This window comes from Felis catus, chromosome E1, assembly GCF_018350175.1.
Source record: "Felis catus isolate Fca126 chromosome E1, F.catus_Fca126_mat1.0, whole genome shotgun sequence".
NCBI classification, from domain to species: Eukaryota; Metazoa; Chordata; class Mammalia; order Carnivora; family Felidae; genus Felis; species Felis catus.
This window is the reverse complement of record NC_058381.1, coordinates 39,142,135-39,158,690: the sequence shown is the minus strand read 5'-3', so window position 1 is coordinate 39,158,690 and position 16,556 is coordinate 39,142,135. Positions and strand designations below refer to the sequence as shown.

Sequence of the window (16,556 nt, the reverse complement as noted above, 5' to 3'; positions counted from 1 at the left end):
ACATTTCCAAACAAGAAGAGAAGAAAACAGGGCCATGAGAATGGGGGAGGGGGCAGAGCCAGCCTGGCCCTCACCTGCTGTCCTCTCCTCCAGGTCACGGTCAGAGATAGTGTCATTTAGGCCACCGGAGATCAAAGAGGTCCTGGGGTCCTGGGTGGATTCTCCCCTCCCCTAATCTTCATTCCTAGCCTCCTCTGGCACCCCTTCCCCAGGACCAAGCCAAGCCGGGAGTCCGCAGGACCAAGGTGGTGCCTGGGAGGCCTGGACAGTGCCAGGGGCAGCCCTCATACCATCCTCCCACTGGCTTCCCTCCCGCCTGCTCTCAGCCGCCACACATATCTCAGCTGTCCAATCCGATTAGGGCCCCTGTCCAGTGAGCCGGACAAGGAGGCCACTGGGCAGGGGAGAGACGGGGACAAGGACGCTGAGCAGGCATGGCAGAAGGAAGGTGGAGACGGGGCTCAGGGGAGAAGAGGTGGAGCCCCAGAGGAAGAAAAGCCTAGTAGAGAGATCTGTCCTCTCTGACCACAGGCTCTCTGGCAACAGCCACCACCGGCATTAGGGTAATTCTGCAGCCCCTAGGGCAATAGCCTGCCTGATTCCACCATCCCCCAGATGGGCAAGGATTGGGGCGAGGGAAAGCCAAAGCAGAGAGACTGACCTAGATTTAGGAACAGAATCCCATCTTAGAACCCCCACTCCTACCCCAGCGGAAACTACCATTTGCACTGGGTTTTAGAATACATTGTCTTATGGGGCCTTTATGGAGGTGTCCCTATCAGGCAAGCGGGGCTTGCTACCAATAGCCATTTTTACAAATGAAGAAACTGAGGGAGATAGTCTGAGACATTAGTCTGCTGTCTTCCTTGTATTAGCCTCACTGAAATAAATTCCCTTCTTTGTCAAAGAAAGAAAAAAAGAAAGGAAGGAAGGAAGGAAGGAAGGAAGGAAGGAAGGAAGGAAGGAAGGAAAAGAAAAAGAAAGAAAGAAAGAAAGAAAGAAAGAAAGAAAGAAAGAAAGAAAGAAAGAAAGAAAGAAAGAAAGGAACAGAGAAAGAGAGAAAGAAAGAAGGAAAGAAAACTGAGGCTTCAGTACAAATGCACATACCTGTTCACACTCAGAATCTCTACTTTGCTTCCTGGGTCAAGAGCAGAACTAAGTCTGAAGTCACTCCATTATCCACCCTTTCCTACAAAACCAACCTGTTGGGGATCCAAGGAGTCATGGAGACTGCAAAGCACACCCCACACCTAGCGAGAGTTCACAGTTGGGGACAGGGGACATGCTGCCCACTCTACCACCGAGAGCTAGAGGGGTTCCCCCAAAGTGTGACCAGTCTTTCCTATCACTCTCCTCCCCAGTCGGCTCTGCTCAGAGGCGATATACACACATTCACACAGTTACTCTGACAGGTCATACACCCCTCCTGCAAACCCACTAAACCAGAATGAGATGCCCTAGATCTTCAGAGAGCAGGCTTTGTCAGCCCCCAGCTGGAGGGAAAAATAAGCCACTGTAAACAGTAGGTGCCATTCAACCCTTTCCCAGAGAGCCTGCAGGAGGGCAGAAGCTTTGGGGTAACACCAGGAGCCTGAGGCTCTGAAAGCCAAGGAGCCCAGGGAGCTGGCATGGCTGGGTGGCCTCCCAGATCTGGTCCACACCCCCTTCCCCAGCCATCTGGGCTGAGCCTGTTCTGGCCTGGGCCACATTCTGGGATCTCTCCCCTTCAATGCACGCAGCCACCTTTATCCAAAGCTTGTAGATTTAAAATCACATGGTCTACACACACACACACACACACACACACACATGTAGTTGGAGGGGGGGGTTCTTTGCAATAGGTGCTGAGGTATTGGCAGTGATGGGGGCTCTAAGCTGAAAGAATGAAAGAACTTTCCCTAGAGGAACAGGTCACCGAAAACTGCTCACAACCTCCACTACCCTCCAGCAAAGCCTTTAGCCACCTAAGTGTGAGATCTGGAAAGGGGTATTAGTTCCCCTACAAGGTGAGTAGGGAGTTGGGGGCAAACCAAAGTCCCAAGCTCTTGGGGCGGGGAGGCCAGGAGGAAGCGAGAGACAAATCCCCCTGGAAGGCTCTGGTTCCTCTCCTGCTCCCTCCACTATCACCCCAGCACTGTAAATTCTCCTGTCGAGGTGAGGTGGGGGAAGGGGGATTAGGCAATACTGCAAAGGAGGGTGCAAGGGCGTGGGGCCTGGGCAGACCTTCCCCCCACTTTCCATTCTTAGCCTGAGATCGGGGAATGCCTGGGAGGGAGCGCGGGAAGGGCGCTGCAGGGTGCGGGGGGCTCCGAGCTCTCAGACACCCCACTGTTCCCAGGCTCCCACCTCCCCGGACCACAGAGATCAGTGGGGGAGGAGGGATGGGGAAAGCCTGAACTGGCGAGAGGGAAACGACCAGATCAGCAGCGGAGAAGCCCGGCGGAAGGCGGCCGAGGGGGAATTGGGAAGGGGCGTGCGCGGTCCTACCTGCTCAGGTGTGTGCTGGCAGGGGGCGATGGGGTTCCCAGGAGAACCGGGGAAGCCCTCTCAGCTCGATTCAGGATTCCCCCCTGCTTCTGGGTTAGGCTGCTGCAAGAGGCACGGGTTTCCGTTGGGTCCTAAAGGCCACTCGCCAAACAGTAAGCTCTCCCCGCCCTCTTCCACCAGCCCTGGCTGGGTCAGCGGGTGCAGAGCTGACTGACGGGGGGGGGGGGGGGGGGGGGGGGGGGGGTAGAAGGAACTCACTGGGAGAAAGCAGGGTGTCTCAGTCATGGGCTGGAGACCGGAACAGTCCTCAGTCTCAAATACACAGCACATGGATGACTTTAGCTGAAGATAGGATAATATTTGACAAGAGGAAAAGGACATTTCTTCCTTCCTGCCCCTAGCAGATGATTTGGGCTTTGATGTTGAAGATGGGGGTTAAGATTTCCTTCCTTACCACTCCTGTTAAGCCACTTAGCCATTGAGAATTTGGGGATGGAGGTATGCATTTTGGACAGGTGCTCACTCCTATCCCGCCCCTCAGAGACATAGCACAATCTCCCCATCCCTCCCCACTATTCCTAAGTACCTAGGACGCCACCCAGGGGAGGGGAGGGCGATTTCCCCACAAGTAAAAGGGCGATGAGACATCCATAGCAGTTGGAAACTGGTAGTTTCATATCCTGGCTAGGGTGTGTGTACCTGGGAGTGTGCTAAAGTGGGCAGACATGCACATACAGATGAGAGTATGAGCAGGTGGAGCTGGGGGGCTTTGGGTTACACCTATCACCAGAAATGGCAATTGTCAGCAGAAGGACGAGATTCAGAACACATAGGGGTCAACCAGTGCCGCTGCCCAGCCCTTAATCCTGAAACTTTACCAGAATGAATTCAGTAAAGAAAGTATTTTCCCAGCTACCATTTAGGATAAATACAAGGGACAGAGGGACCTCTTAGCACAATTAGATCAGCTTCAAGGTTACAGGCCCAGTTTAGGATAGGTGATTTTCCCAAGTACCTCAAAAGGAGGCACTGGGGTTTGGGTTTGGTGGGCCAGGGAAAGGTGGATGGGAGGGCTGCAGAGGGCTGGAGTGAGAGTATTTTGCAAGGAGAATTGCATGCATCTCCAGCAGCAGCAGCAGAGCAGGGAAAGTGTCATGGGGTGAAGGGACTCTGTGGGGCAGGAGGTAGTCAGGGACAGATTCGAGGGCAGGGAGAAAGTATGGCCTCTTCCTAGAAGGGGAGAGGGCAGCAGTGTTTCACCCACATCTTTCTCCCCCTTATAGGAATTACTGAGGAAAGGAGCTAGACAGGAAGGATGGAGGCCCCAGGGTGGAGTCCATGGGGTGAGCTCAGGTCAAGCCTTTCTCCCTAACGTGCCTCAGTTCCCTCCCAGCTGTTAACCAGGGCTCTTGGTTCTTCCCAGGCAGTTAATGAGTGTTTACAAAAGAACTTGGAGATCCTCAGATCTCAGCTGGGCCGCCACTACAGTTATAAAGCCCAATAAGGGCGAGTGTTATTTGGAGAGGGGAGGAGTAGGGCAAGAGGGAAACGCACTCCTCTCTTACAAACTAAGGATAAAACCGAGCCCAGAGAGGAGCGCAAGCCTCAGCTGCCACAGGATATCCTTGTGCCCAGGGACGGAGGTCACGCACCCCAGTACCTTCAACCACCACCAAAGGCTGGCCTCCAGCTAACTGCAGGCAGAACCCAGACTAGCAGCTGGTCTTCATTAACTCCAGCTTTTTTTCACCCCCCACCGCGAACCCAAGGCTTCTGCAGGCCTTAGCTAGAGGGGGCTGCCCTAGCCCGACCTTGCAGCTGACTCGGGGACTGGGGGCACCGCACCAAAGGCCAAGTTACCAGCTGAAAATAAAGTTGAAGCAAGATTCCCTTTCCCCATGGGGAGCAAGGAGAGAGGAAAGAAAGGAGTGTGGGGGTGAGAGGGTGGAGGTGGGGGAATTTAGGGCAAACAGCAGGCAGTGAAGTCAGCTGGATTGAGGCCCAGAAACCCCCACACCCTGGGGCCAAGTCTTACTCCAGCTTTGCTTTCAGCTTGAGTCTTGGCTAGGCCCCAAACTAGGGAAGGCCCTGGCTGCCCCTTTCCGCCTCCCTACCCCCACCCTTATTAAATACACATTTTATCTCTCAGCATCTTCATTATCTTAACTGAAGGAGACAAGCAGTGGATGGCGGCAGCGGAGAGCGCGTCGGGAGAGGGGGGCGGTGTGGGGAGCAGGCGCACCCTTGTTATAAAGTGCTGATCTAGCTCTTTCAGGCAGTGTGGGAAACAGAGGAGGGATCAAAGAGAGGGAGGCTGATTCAGAACTCAATTAGAGCTTTTTAAAAAAGGAGCTGGCTCTCTCCTTTCCCCAGTCTTCAGACAGCCTCTACCCAGGCCCCTTGCACCCAATTAGCTTCTACTGCCAGTGCCTTGGGGCTGGGGTTGAAAATCAAGGGAGGCCAGAGGGCACACCTTCTCCCCCTACAGAATGCACTTCTGAGAAGAGGGAGACCAGTGCTGTTTGCAGCATGAAGGGGAATGTCTTAGAGGGCACCTCAGATTTTCAGGAAGAACCTGAGATCACCACTTTCTTCAAAAGTTACAAAGTGGGACACCAAAGGTGTGTTCCTCCCTGATCCCTTGCCAAATGGAGGCAAAGCTTCCGGCCAATCCCTAGGGACACTAGGTAACATCCAGACAGGTGCCCATCTTCCCAGCCCATGGGTAGGACTCCCTCTCCCCAAACCCGAGGCTTCCTGGGAGCAGTGTGGAAGTTGCCTCAAGCAAAATGCCACTACATCAGAGGGAGCGATTGGTACGCATCTGTGAGACCAATAAACGCTCCACAATGTGTCAAGACACATCTTGTAAGATGGAGCACCCTTCTTTTACAGGGCCCTGCTCCACCTCCGTGCAGAAACACCAACAGTGTTTACCTTCTGATAACTGGCCTCGAGATGGAGGAAAAGGCAGTGTCTTCCTTGGTTCATTTATCCGTCCATTCAATGACTGTTTACTGAATACCTACCAGGTACCCAACGCTGTACTAGGTGCTGGGGACAGACACAAAGGTAAGTAACATCTTGGCTCTTTCTTTTGGTCTCCCTCGGTAGTCAAGGCAACACCTCTCAATAGATATGTTTGAAGATCCTCAAGAAGTATCTCAATCCTACCTCCCAGTTCTTATTGGTCAATCTTAAAAGGGCACTTAATAAAGGCAGGGAGCAGTGGATGGGGGGTGGGTAGCAAATAGAGCTCTGCCAATATTTTTGATCTCTGGGTAGCTTGGACCTCACACACTCTTGCCAGTTAGTTATCTACCCACAGGCAAGTCTTCACTGAGCCAGAAATGTCAGCGGCAGCTCTGGGGTTGAAACACACCAATTTTATTGTGTCTATGTTCTTTCCATGGCAATACCCATCAACACTCTACGGAAGCTTAATCTGCTTCTGTGAAGAAATATAAATCAGGATATAGACACACACCCCACCACCTTCAAGAGGAAGAATGTAGGTCAGCATCTTTGCCACTACTCTATGTGAAACAGGCTACAATCCTGGCAAAAACTAGTAACCACAAGTCCGGCCCATCCCTCTAAAAATCCCACTACCTTCCCATAGCTCTCAGCTTCAGTGAGAAACGCCAGTAAGAAAAGCACTTTCTTCCTCCTCTCAGTCTGCTCTCTGGCTGTCTGAATTACACTTAAGACTTCACTGACAAACATACATCAGCTTTTGCTCCCACAAGGGCAGTGGAAGCCAAGCAGGGACTCTAAGTCTGCTTCACGCATCATTGACAGAACCAACCCTGTTCCAATTGCTGAAGTCTTAAGAGCAGCAATGACCTAGAAATTGACAGTGGGGGGAGAACTGAAGGAAAGGAAACTAACAAACCAGTACACAAAAAACCCTATTTCCAAATACCAGGGGAAAGGGAGAGAAAAGAGGTAGAGGGGAAAGAAATTTCGCCCTTTTGAATCTGCAAATGCGATCTTGGCTCAGAGCCATGGAGGATACATAGCAGCCCCACTGCGAGTCAAGCCATGTTCCTGACTCAAGCCCTACAGTTAAGAGAAAGGCGCCAAGCCTCAAACACAACGAGGTGGGGAGGCCGCTCCTTTTTGGGCAGGATCCTACTGTGGACACAGAACAGACAGCAGCTGCCCACAGTGTGGAAACAAACTGTAAAGCAGTCACGTCTCTTAAGGCTGCAGCATCCAATAAAATGTAATTTAAATCAAGCCTCGCATCTGTTCTCAATCCCATTCAGTCTCTGCTTTCCATCAGCCTTCGGACAATCTTTGCAATTATGCTTGTTAACCCTTGTAGCCCCAGACACTCTCAGGCTTCTAGGTACAGAACTGTGTTTTCCACTCACAGATGACCCTCAGAGGGAGGGAGTAACCTGGTAAAGGTGAGAAGGCGAGAACGACATTCAGACTCTCATGTACAGACAATGCTCTGCCACACCCACCGGTGGGTAGTGTTCATTTCAGAGGGCTCTCTCTGCATGTCCTTCTTCTATCCCATACCATCTGCCGTGGCCCAGATCACATTACAAGGATACAGTGGGCAGCATGAATGAAACACTGGCCAACAGATCATTTGTACAATATCAAGTTCCCCAACTCAAGTCCTGTCCGAGAGGTAAAAGAGCTCAGTGAGCACAGACTTGGTCACTGGCTCTGAGACCATTCACATCGCACATGGTTTGCATTCCAAGCATCTGCTTGAGTTATAAAAGTATAGTAATCTCCCAAAGGGATCAAACTGGTTTTCTCCCCCTTCCCTCAAAACTACCCCAGCCCCAAGCCTGCAGTTTTAAGGTAGTCAGTGTTATAATGGTGCCCTCTGGTGTCCCCATCACAAATTACCATTGAATGCCACTGGAAACCAAATGAAGCAAAGGGAAGACTTGAGTAGCCACATGGATTAATTTATCTAATAAGACTGGAAAAATCTGAGGCTCAGATGAAAAGGCTCAGATGAAAATCCAACCCCAAACGAAAGCATCTGGAAACAAGTGGCTTCATCTGAGGGCAGCTAAGACTGTGGGACAGTTTGGGGAGAAATTTTCACATGGTTTTCTGAAAGTCTGAGTTCTCTTGAAATGTGCATGCTTAAAAAGACAAAGGATGCAACTTGAAAATAAATATATTCACAATCCGTACAGTTACTGTCCCTTTACCACCCCCACAGCCTTGGGAGTGCCCAAGAAGCTCAATGAGTCTTTAAAATGTCACTGTGGAAGCACTTGCAACACAAACACAATATCCTCCAAAAAGAAAGAAATTCTTTGATCAAATCTCCAGATCTCCACGTGGACTTGCTTATTTTCCTGCAACATCCTTTTTCTCTCTTCTTACTCTAGCCCCAAGGTTCTTTAAAATATGCCAATGTCTGAAGAAACTAAGAGGTAAATACAGGCACATTCCACAACATAAATCTTGTGTACTGCAATATAAGCATATTGGTTAGAGATACACAAGAGGTGGAGGTAGTGAATATAATTAAAAAAGGTCTACTTGGTAATTTTTAATGCATAAAATAAGACCCCAAATTATTATTCTGCACTAATATTCATGAATCCATAGATTAAAATTTATCAGTTTCATGTTAAAAAAAGGTCATATTGTTTTCACAAATTACCATTGAATGCCACTGAATGGATAAAGTACTAAAATGAAGACTCCAGAGATCTCTAAATGCCAGCTGGATACTTTCAGGTAGCGTCATTAGTATAAAAGAAAAGAATTTAAGGCAATCCAGTAGCTAAGATATTTCCGATTAAAGCTTTGTCTTTTAGAGCATGCTCTACTTCCTTCTCTTCAATCTTCAAAGACACCTGGAAAGAAGAGAAAAGGACTTTTCATGGTGGAGAACTCACAAAAGTCAAGTTTTTATTACACACATTTCTACCATGTTGAACTTCTGTCACAAGAGGCAAGAAGTCAATGGCCCGCAGAGAATGCTTCATCCATACCATTGCCCCATCCTCACAGATTTTTTTTTTTTAATTTTTAAAAATGTTTGTTTATTTTTGAGAAACAGAGTGCAAGCAGGGGAGGGGCAGAGAGGGAGTGACAGATCCAAAGCAGGCCCCAGGCTGTGAGCTGTCAGTACAGCTCAGACAAGGAGCTTGAAATCACGAACTACCAGATCGTGACCTGAGCTGAAGTGGGATCATGACCTGAGCTGAAGTCAGAGCTTAACCGACTGAGCCACTAGGTGCCCCCCATCCTCACAGATCTTTAACTCTACTTAACAAAAAAATTGTTTACCTAACTGTGGTCATATTTAAATCTTTACTTTAGCAAAAGGTAATCTCTCCAAAACATGACAATTAAAAGCATTATCACAAAGAAGCAGTTAGTTGTACCTTTGTGAAGCGGGTTTCCTTGTTTTTCTTTAATCCTAAAATGCCCCTGGCCTCCAAGAGCCCTGAAAGTGACAAACACTCTGACTGGTCCACAGCTGCCACCTGCTGTTTGCGACAGACGTTACTATAGGCTTCATGTAACTGGGAGGAATAAGGAAGAACAAAAGTTGTTTAAAAGTTCTATCTTTTGTAACTTTATAATCTTTTTTTTTTTTTTTTTTAATTGTGAGTTCACATTTGTAGGTTATCTGAATACCCTAATTTTCCCTCTTTTCAATCAAATCCTCGAAGAGGCACACTGTAGACATTGCCAACAGACTGTACTGTAATGCAGGACAGGAGCTCTATATATTTCTTAGGGAGAGGAAGAAATGGAGAGGAGGAAATTAATGGGAAATTCTCAACCACAACCCAAGGGAAATAAAGCCAGTTGCCTTTTATATGGTACCAATATTTATTCTTATTGTTAAAAATCCATTTTTAATTCATATCAGCTGGAGCATAATAGGCCTTTTGGACAATATCTGCTCTGCAAAGCAGATTCTCAACTCACCTTCCCCAGAGTGACCTCTTTGATTTTCAGCTGCCTGGTCAAGAGCAGCAAAGAGCAGACCAATATCTTCTGCTGAAGGGGGAAGGAATCTTGTGCCCCTTCTTGGCTCAAAGTCATTCTGTTACCATCAACTTCTGAGATGACTTGGGATATGTGAATAAGACCAACCCTCTTGGGAACCAGTGACTCAGAGGGCAATTTACCTAAAAAGTAAATAAATCAAGCTTAATTAAAATTTTAAAATATCGTGTGCATCGAGACAGATAATACTAAGTTTTAGCTGAAAGAAATTCAAGTGCAGTCATGTGGTGGCAAAAGCGGAGGTTCCAACTCTGTGACTAGAAGCCAAAGGATGAGAGACAATGCTATCCTTAAAAATATGATGACTTGGAAAATTGGGTTTTCCTCTTTCTGGGTAGAACGGCAAGCTATTTTATCCTGTGGAATGCAATTTAATGTCAGGGAGACAAAATCCACCTCAGGAAAGAAGGACTAGACAGAAAACTACTGTATTCTGCCTTGGAAGTTCTTAGTATCTTGAAGATGAAAAAGAACAGAACCTTAAGGCAAGGATGATTGTGCATGGTAATTAAGAAAGGAAAAAGAAATTGTAAGAATTACCTAATATCTTGAATCAAATGAGTGGCTAAATGTGGACAGTAAAGGGAATCCTACATAATTCTTCTAGATAGCCTCCCCAAATGACCTTTGAGGTTTGGTTCACTTGCCTAAGCTGATCTACAATAGAGCAACACTTGAGAAAATGTCATTGGATATCTTAGCAGATAGCACCATCTCGGAGGCGGGAGGTTGGGGAACTGCCAACGAGATGCCTAGGACTGTGGCCTCATTGTTTGGACAGAGGAGGGATTTGCTCTGTAACAACCTTTGCCTAAGTTACTTCCTCAGACCACGTGCAGTCACCCCGAAGCAATTTGCTTCTATTTTGTTACCACAAATGGGATGCTGCTGTGAACTAGCGGTAGTAGAGAAACTGGAGATCACTGATCAAGTAGCTGAATCTTAAAGTTGAAAGGAATTTAGAGGTCTCTTCTTGCTTCCTACCCCAAACAATCCCAACCAGTGATCATCTATCCAGCTTTTGTTTGAATATCTTCAAAGCTAGGGAACCCACATATGTGTCAAAGAAGCCCAGTTACTGCTATTTACTAGAAAGTGCCTTCTTATATTTAGTTGAAATCAGCCTCCGAATAGCTTTCTGGAGCCATTAAAAGCTAATCACATATACCAGAGGTCAAAAGACAGGAGTGTAGTTAGTCTGATAATTTATGCCAGAAGCTTACAACCTCCTTTAGCTATGTGTGTGCCAGTGGTGCTCACAGGGGCACTGACAAGCCTAAATGTTATTGCTTGAGGAAAAGGAATAATCTGAAAAGTTAAAGAGAAACCAATAACCTAATCTATGCATTGGTATATATTACCTACCATTAATTAGCATACGCTCTGAATTTGGCTACTTCTGAAATATTTTTATTGGTTTCCTTTCAACAAATTGGTGAAAAGGAAGGGAGGAAGGGAGAGAAGGGGAGGGGGGAGAAAAAAGGAAAGGAAAGGAAAGGAAAGGAAAGGAAAGGAAAGGAAAGGAAAGGAAAGGAAAGGAAAGGAAAGGAAAGGAAAAGAAGAGAAAAGAAAAGGAAAAGAAGAGAAAAGAAAAGAAAAAAAAGAAAAGAAAAGAAAAGAAAAGAAAAGAAAAGAAAAGAAAAGAAAAGAAAAGAAAAAAGAAAAGAAAGGAAAAGAAGAGAGAAAAGAAAAGAGGGAAGGGAAGGGAGGGAAGGGAAGGGAAGAAAAGAAAGTGAGTTTTCTATGGAACTATAGTGCTAGAAACAATTTTGATAACTCTCAACCACTGCAAGAGTGAAAGAGGAAACAATCAAATCGGACTGTCTTGTTTCTAAAGATTAACACTGGATATTAAAATACTGACAAGATACGTAGTTCAGGGCCATTTTACATCCGCCATGACTAAGAGAACAAAGCTAACGGAAAGGAAAATTAATTTTGTCATTTTTCTAACAGCCCACTGTAGCAATATCATGTTTGTATCTTCACCCTCCTACACATGTGTAAAGGCTTGAGATATCCCAAGTTGAACTAGATTCTCTCACTGTCTGACTCTTATTTACTGGGCTTTCTTTTCACCTATATCAAGACCTAAAGTGCACTCAACACAAGAACCCAGAGAGAAGCTGGGCAAGCCTTATTGTCTACAGTTTTCATTTCTAGAGTTTAGAAAGAAAACTTACTATGACCCAGCCATTTCTATAACACCCTGCGGAGCTCATTTCCAGCAATGCATGGACTACAGTACTGACAGGCCAGACTCAAGTAAAGTAGATGAAATTGACCAAAAACAGAGAATACAGAACAGGATAAGTGTGGATTTAACTGTGTTCATTTCATCTTTCTACCCCTTTCCTCAGAAAAGTTAAGCTTCCAATTATAAAGGAAGACGGGAAGGAGATAAACTACTTACATTCAGACAGCGGTTTGAGGATAGTCTGGCTTTTGACATCCGACTCTACAATTTCAATAGCTCTCCTATAAAAAAATATTTCTAAAATTAATTTAGGCTGAGCCAAACCAAACACCACACCAAACCACCAAGCTCAAAAACAGACACATGTTTTATAATTTCAAAGCCCCTAAATGAAGCTGGGTTATGTCTCAGCTAAAGGGGACTTAATTGCCTTGAAATAATTTCATGGACCAGGGAATCTGAGAAACTTCAACACTATATGGTTTCCTCTTATAGATGCCAAGTAGGTCATCATACATGTGGCCAATAATAACATTCTGAACAAGGAAAAAATGTCATGGATAGGAGAGAGGATATGTGGGTGGGTGACTGACTACAGAGAGCCAGTACCACCCATACGCACTGGAGCTAAAAGGGGACTCCTTGGCTACATATACATATGATACATGTAGGCTAAACCACACCAGCCTACATGACAATTGCTCATAGTTGCAGTCTTTACCCAACTAGTTTGCTGACTAGGGGAAACTTTCAAATCCAGGATCATGCCATCTAGCAATAGGCAGAGCTTACTCTCCCACTGCTGTCTCCAAAGTACTTTGCCCACAGGAAGCCATAAGCCAGGCCTGGATCTTTTGCATGGCAGTAGGGGGAGGTTGGACCAGCGGGCCAACACAGCAAGTATCATTTTAATGGACCCAGTGTCCCTACTGGGAAGGAAGAAATTTCATCAGTCAGCACAGAGGCTTTCCCCAGCAGGAGGGGCAGAGGATGGGAAGGGAGAGAGAGGTCTAGAGTACAACTGTGGGGGACCACCAACAGGAGGAAGGGGTGCTCACAAAAGGAAAGGAAGGAAAAAAAAGTCTAAAGGCAAAGATGGTTCAGGTCCATAAATAAACCTGCTTGAGACCAGCTAATGGAAAAGTAAACTGGAGTCTTTTTTAATACAAATGTAATTAACCAATCTATAATCACCACAGGGAGTGCCAGCAACATCTCATTTGTTTCTCCCTCTGTAGGTAATGGACTGATAATGTTTCAGACATTAACACGGTGGAAATGCAGAGCTCCCCACTGAGAAACAAGTCCTCCTTTCTGAGTGTAAAAAGTGGCAGAATGCAGCCTCTTAAGCCACATTCACTTGAGTTACATGAGACAATTAACATCATTTCTTTTTTTAATAAAAGTAGCCGACAGTGCCATAACTCACCTGCAAACATCTAGTGCTTTTCGAACATCTCCTGAAACAGCAGAGATTTTTCGGGCACAGAATTGAATTGCAGCATTGTCCAGAACCTGATCTCTAGATACCTTTGGACAAGACATAGGGGATGACAACATGAAGTATAATATTCCCCCTCTCTGTAATTTAGGTCCCTGATATACATATTTTCATGTTAAGTCTAAACTTGACTGGCCACCCTTTAGGATCTAAGAGATGCCTTTTTTGCTCATAAAGTAAATGGAAATTTCACACATTGAAGCATTCTGTAAGCATGTACTTGAGGTTCATGAATGGGGAAAAAAAGCAATCAGAAATTAGCAAAACTAAACTAAAATAAAATCTATTTGGTAATTTTCAAGAGAAAGTTTTTTTCATAGGCCCTATTTTTAAAGGCCATTTAAAAAGGATTGAGGGGCAGGGCGCCTGGGTGGCTCAGCCGGTTGAGCATCCGACTTCTGCTCAGGTCATATCTCGAGGTTTGTGAGTTCGAGTCCCACAACAGACTCTGTGCTGGCAGCTCAGAGCCTGGAGCCTGCTTCAGAGTCTGTGTCTCCTCCTCTCTCTGCCCCCCCCCATGCTCATGCTCTGTCTCTCTCTGTCTCTTAATAATAAATAAACATTAAAAAAATTTCTTTTAAAGGATTAAGGGCACTTGGCTGGCTCACTCAGAAGAGCATGATCTTAGGGTCATGAGTCTGAGCTCCACATTGGGTGTAGAGATTACTACAAATACATAAACTTGAAAAAAAAAAGAGGAAAAAACAGTATTGAGTGATTCTTCTCTTATTTTTATTCCAACACTGAGGCACCCAATAAACGGAGCCTTGGGTGGAAATTCATATAAAAATGTTCTCACTATGGCCCACCAGAACTCCCTACTAAGGAAAGCAATCTAAGCAAAAATATTTTAGAATGACTGTTAGGCTTCCCCTCCAGAGCTGATCCAAGGGATACATAATGGGGTACAGTAGGTGGGACTTACCAGATCAAGCCGATCCTGCAAGATAGCAGCTATCTGATTTTTGGTATAAGGTGGGAAGTTCAACAGCTGTGGCTTACATTTTTCTCTAGCTTGAAGCCTTGGCAGAATTCTGTCCGTGAGATCCAGGGTATTAGCAATACCTGAGGAGATAAATACTACCAATCATCACGGTCAAATCACCTATAAGGAAAACTAAACCCTTTGAAAGCTGAACAAGATTTCTAGTTATAATCCAGCATTCTAACTGTTGCTTCTCACTTGCCACCCACCCTCCACCCATACTTATTAGGTAAGATGTAGAATGCTCTGTTCAAGTTAGGTTTAGAATTGTTCACTAATAAATAGGACCAGATAGTCCAAAAATCAGCGGTCTTTGAAATGAAGTATTATAGCATTTCTATTCAGACTTCACAAAACTGATTTTAGGTTAAAACTACTATTATTTTGTAGTAACTTTCATTTTGATAAGAAAGCAGAAAGCTGGCTTGACATAAAATAGGTGATAGATAAGATGAAGCGATTAAAAAAGAATTCTTTAGAACCATCCTGTAACATTAGCAACTGAACACTAACCAATCAGCACCAATCGAGAATTGCTTAACCATGGCCATTCGAACAGCGTGTACAACACATCCTGCCCTTTGCTGTCCAGCTGATCCACCTCGTCCAACACCAACACACTACATATAAAGAGAAGTGATTAGTATCCATGTTCACCTTAACTCTCCAATCTGTGAGATCTGGGCTGACTCAAGTCACATTCCTACAGCTGACACCAGTTTGGAGGTCATAAGCTGTCCTCTCTTCAGTCACTGTTACAATGATAACCCCCCACCATCACATAAAAGTAACATACAGGTTTTTCAAGCAATTAGTTTAAAAACATTTTTTCCAATTTAAAATTAGAACGTGTATTTTTCCTCTCTTCTTTCCCTTTAAGCATATGTAACTACCTCTTGTACAGCAAATATAGGAAATGTTCTTTTTTTATACAAACTGATAAATTCAAGAGACTAGAATATGAGTTTGTGGGCAACAGACCTTGCAGATTTTTATAGAACAACATGCAGCAGAGCAATACTTACATCATGGGGCCCTTCTCTGCAGTCATATGGTTTTCCAGTTTCTTCATCATGTCCTTCCCAGCTGGCCTGCATACTTCTTCCTGACAAATCTCCTGGGCAATAGCTGGGAATACAGCCTGGGCAGTCCTCAAGGACATGCAATTCAGCATGATAGTTTTAAAGCCTTTCAGTTCCTTCTAGAAAAATGCAAACATGAGAGATACTTTGCCCTCAGATAAAGGTTTGATGGGACCTAAAGCGTCTTTGAGGAGTTAAATGCATGTAAGAGAATAAGTTCTACTTTCATTTAGAAAGATTGAGACAATGATGGGGCGCCTGGGTGGCTCAGTCGGTTAAGCAGCTGACTTCAGCTCAGGTCATGATCTCGCGGTCCGTGAGTTCGAGCCCCGCGTCGGGCTCTGTGCTGACAGCTCAGAGCCTGGAGCCTGTTTCGGATTCTGTGTCTCCCTCTCTCTCTGACCCTCCCCCGTTCATGCTCTGTCTCTGTCTCAAAAATAAATAAACGTTAAAAAAAAAATTAAAAAAAAAAAAAAAAGATTTAGACAATGAAACTAAAAACATCTTATTTGAGGGAAGACTTCAATCTCCTAAGCATGTCTACTTTTTCTTAACCCTTAATAACCAAGTGTCATTTTAGCAAGAGCTTCATATTTCAGACTTTCAGTGTACCTTGAGGTCTTGCAGAATTCGGCTTAAACAGGCAGTTTTTCCAGTTCCAGGAGGACCAGAAAGATAAAGACTTCCAGCTTTTTTCCCACAGATGTGCTCCCTCAGGAAATTCCTGATGACATTCATCTCCTTTTCCCTGGCAGGCAGCCGATCTGGGACAGCTGTATTCAGGACCAGCTTTGCTTGCTGGTAGCAAGTGCCTGTGTCAAACGTGAAAGGACAATTAGATACAACAGAGGAGACTAAGAAGATCCACTGGGTTTCATCTGGAGTCACCAGCTTGTTTATGAGGTTGTACTAACAGCTGACATGTAAGAACGAACCTTCTTGCTTGAACAGTCTCATACATGCAGATTCTTTCTCCAGTGGACATCTCTGCTCAGAATTTGTTGTAATCTCTTGACCTTTTCGAACTGAGGAATGTATTTTGTTTTGGTGAACTCTGGCTTGTTCTCTTTTGCTAGGAGACTTAATTGTCAGCTGATTGTCAAACACCAATCTGCGCCCCTTAGGTGTATGGAAGCGAGGGGGGCCATTCTCTTTCTTGCCTTGTTTTGGTGGAGAACAGGGTGGCAAATGGGGAGTGTTGCACAGATTATCATCACCTGAAATATATTAAAATCAAAATATGGCCATTCATAGTAGTGGATAGTAAAAGGACTTGGAACATCTCTGCTT

The 16,556-nt window shown here is 45.4% G+C and overlaps 1 protein-coding gene and 1 long non-coding RNA gene across 8 annotated transcripts in view; one reads left to right on the top strand and one right to left on the bottom strand.

The window, feature by feature from the left end:
* CDC6 (cell division cycle 6) overlaps nucleotides 1-16,556 on the bottom strand; it is a 45,319-nt gene that overhangs the window by 18,921 nt on the left and 9,842 nt on the right. For 4 of the 7 annotated variants that reach the window (XM_019817833.2, XM_019817832.3, XM_003996826.6 and 1 more), the window contains exons 3-12: nucleotides 16,202-16,483; nucleotides 15,879-16,078; nucleotides 15,210-15,385; nucleotides 14,698-14,804; nucleotides 14,125-14,264; nucleotides 13,128-13,228; nucleotides 11,915-11,979; nucleotides 9,421-9,623; nucleotides 8,868-9,008; nucleotides 7,625-8,333 (exon numbers count right to left, since the gene is read on the bottom strand). In XM_019817833.2, coding sequence (XP_019673392.1) covers nucleotides 8,244-8,333; nucleotides 8,868-9,008; nucleotides 9,421-9,623; nucleotides 11,915-11,979; nucleotides 13,128-13,228; nucleotides 14,125-14,264; nucleotides 14,698-14,804; nucleotides 15,210-15,385; nucleotides 15,879-16,078; nucleotides 16,202-16,483 — 1,505 coding nt within the window. In that variant the 3' untranslated portion in view covers nucleotides 7,625-8,243. Of the gene's footprint in view, nucleotides 1-7,624; nucleotides 8,334-8,867; nucleotides 9,009-9,420; nucleotides 9,624-11,914; nucleotides 11,980-13,127; nucleotides 13,229-14,124; nucleotides 14,265-14,697; nucleotides 14,805-15,209; nucleotides 15,386-15,878; nucleotides 16,079-16,201; nucleotides 16,484-16,556 lie in introns of those variants that run through there. The other 3 variants (XR_006589327.1, XR_002737996.2, XM_023243620.2) reach the window with 3 other exon arrangements.
* LOC109494360 lies at nucleotides 1,830-16,318 on the top strand. Its single transcript, XR_002149203.2, has 3 exons — nucleotides 1,830-2,006; nucleotides 5,383-5,559; nucleotides 16,022-16,318. It is a non-coding gene; the product is annotated as an uncharacterized LOC109494360 (long non-coding RNA).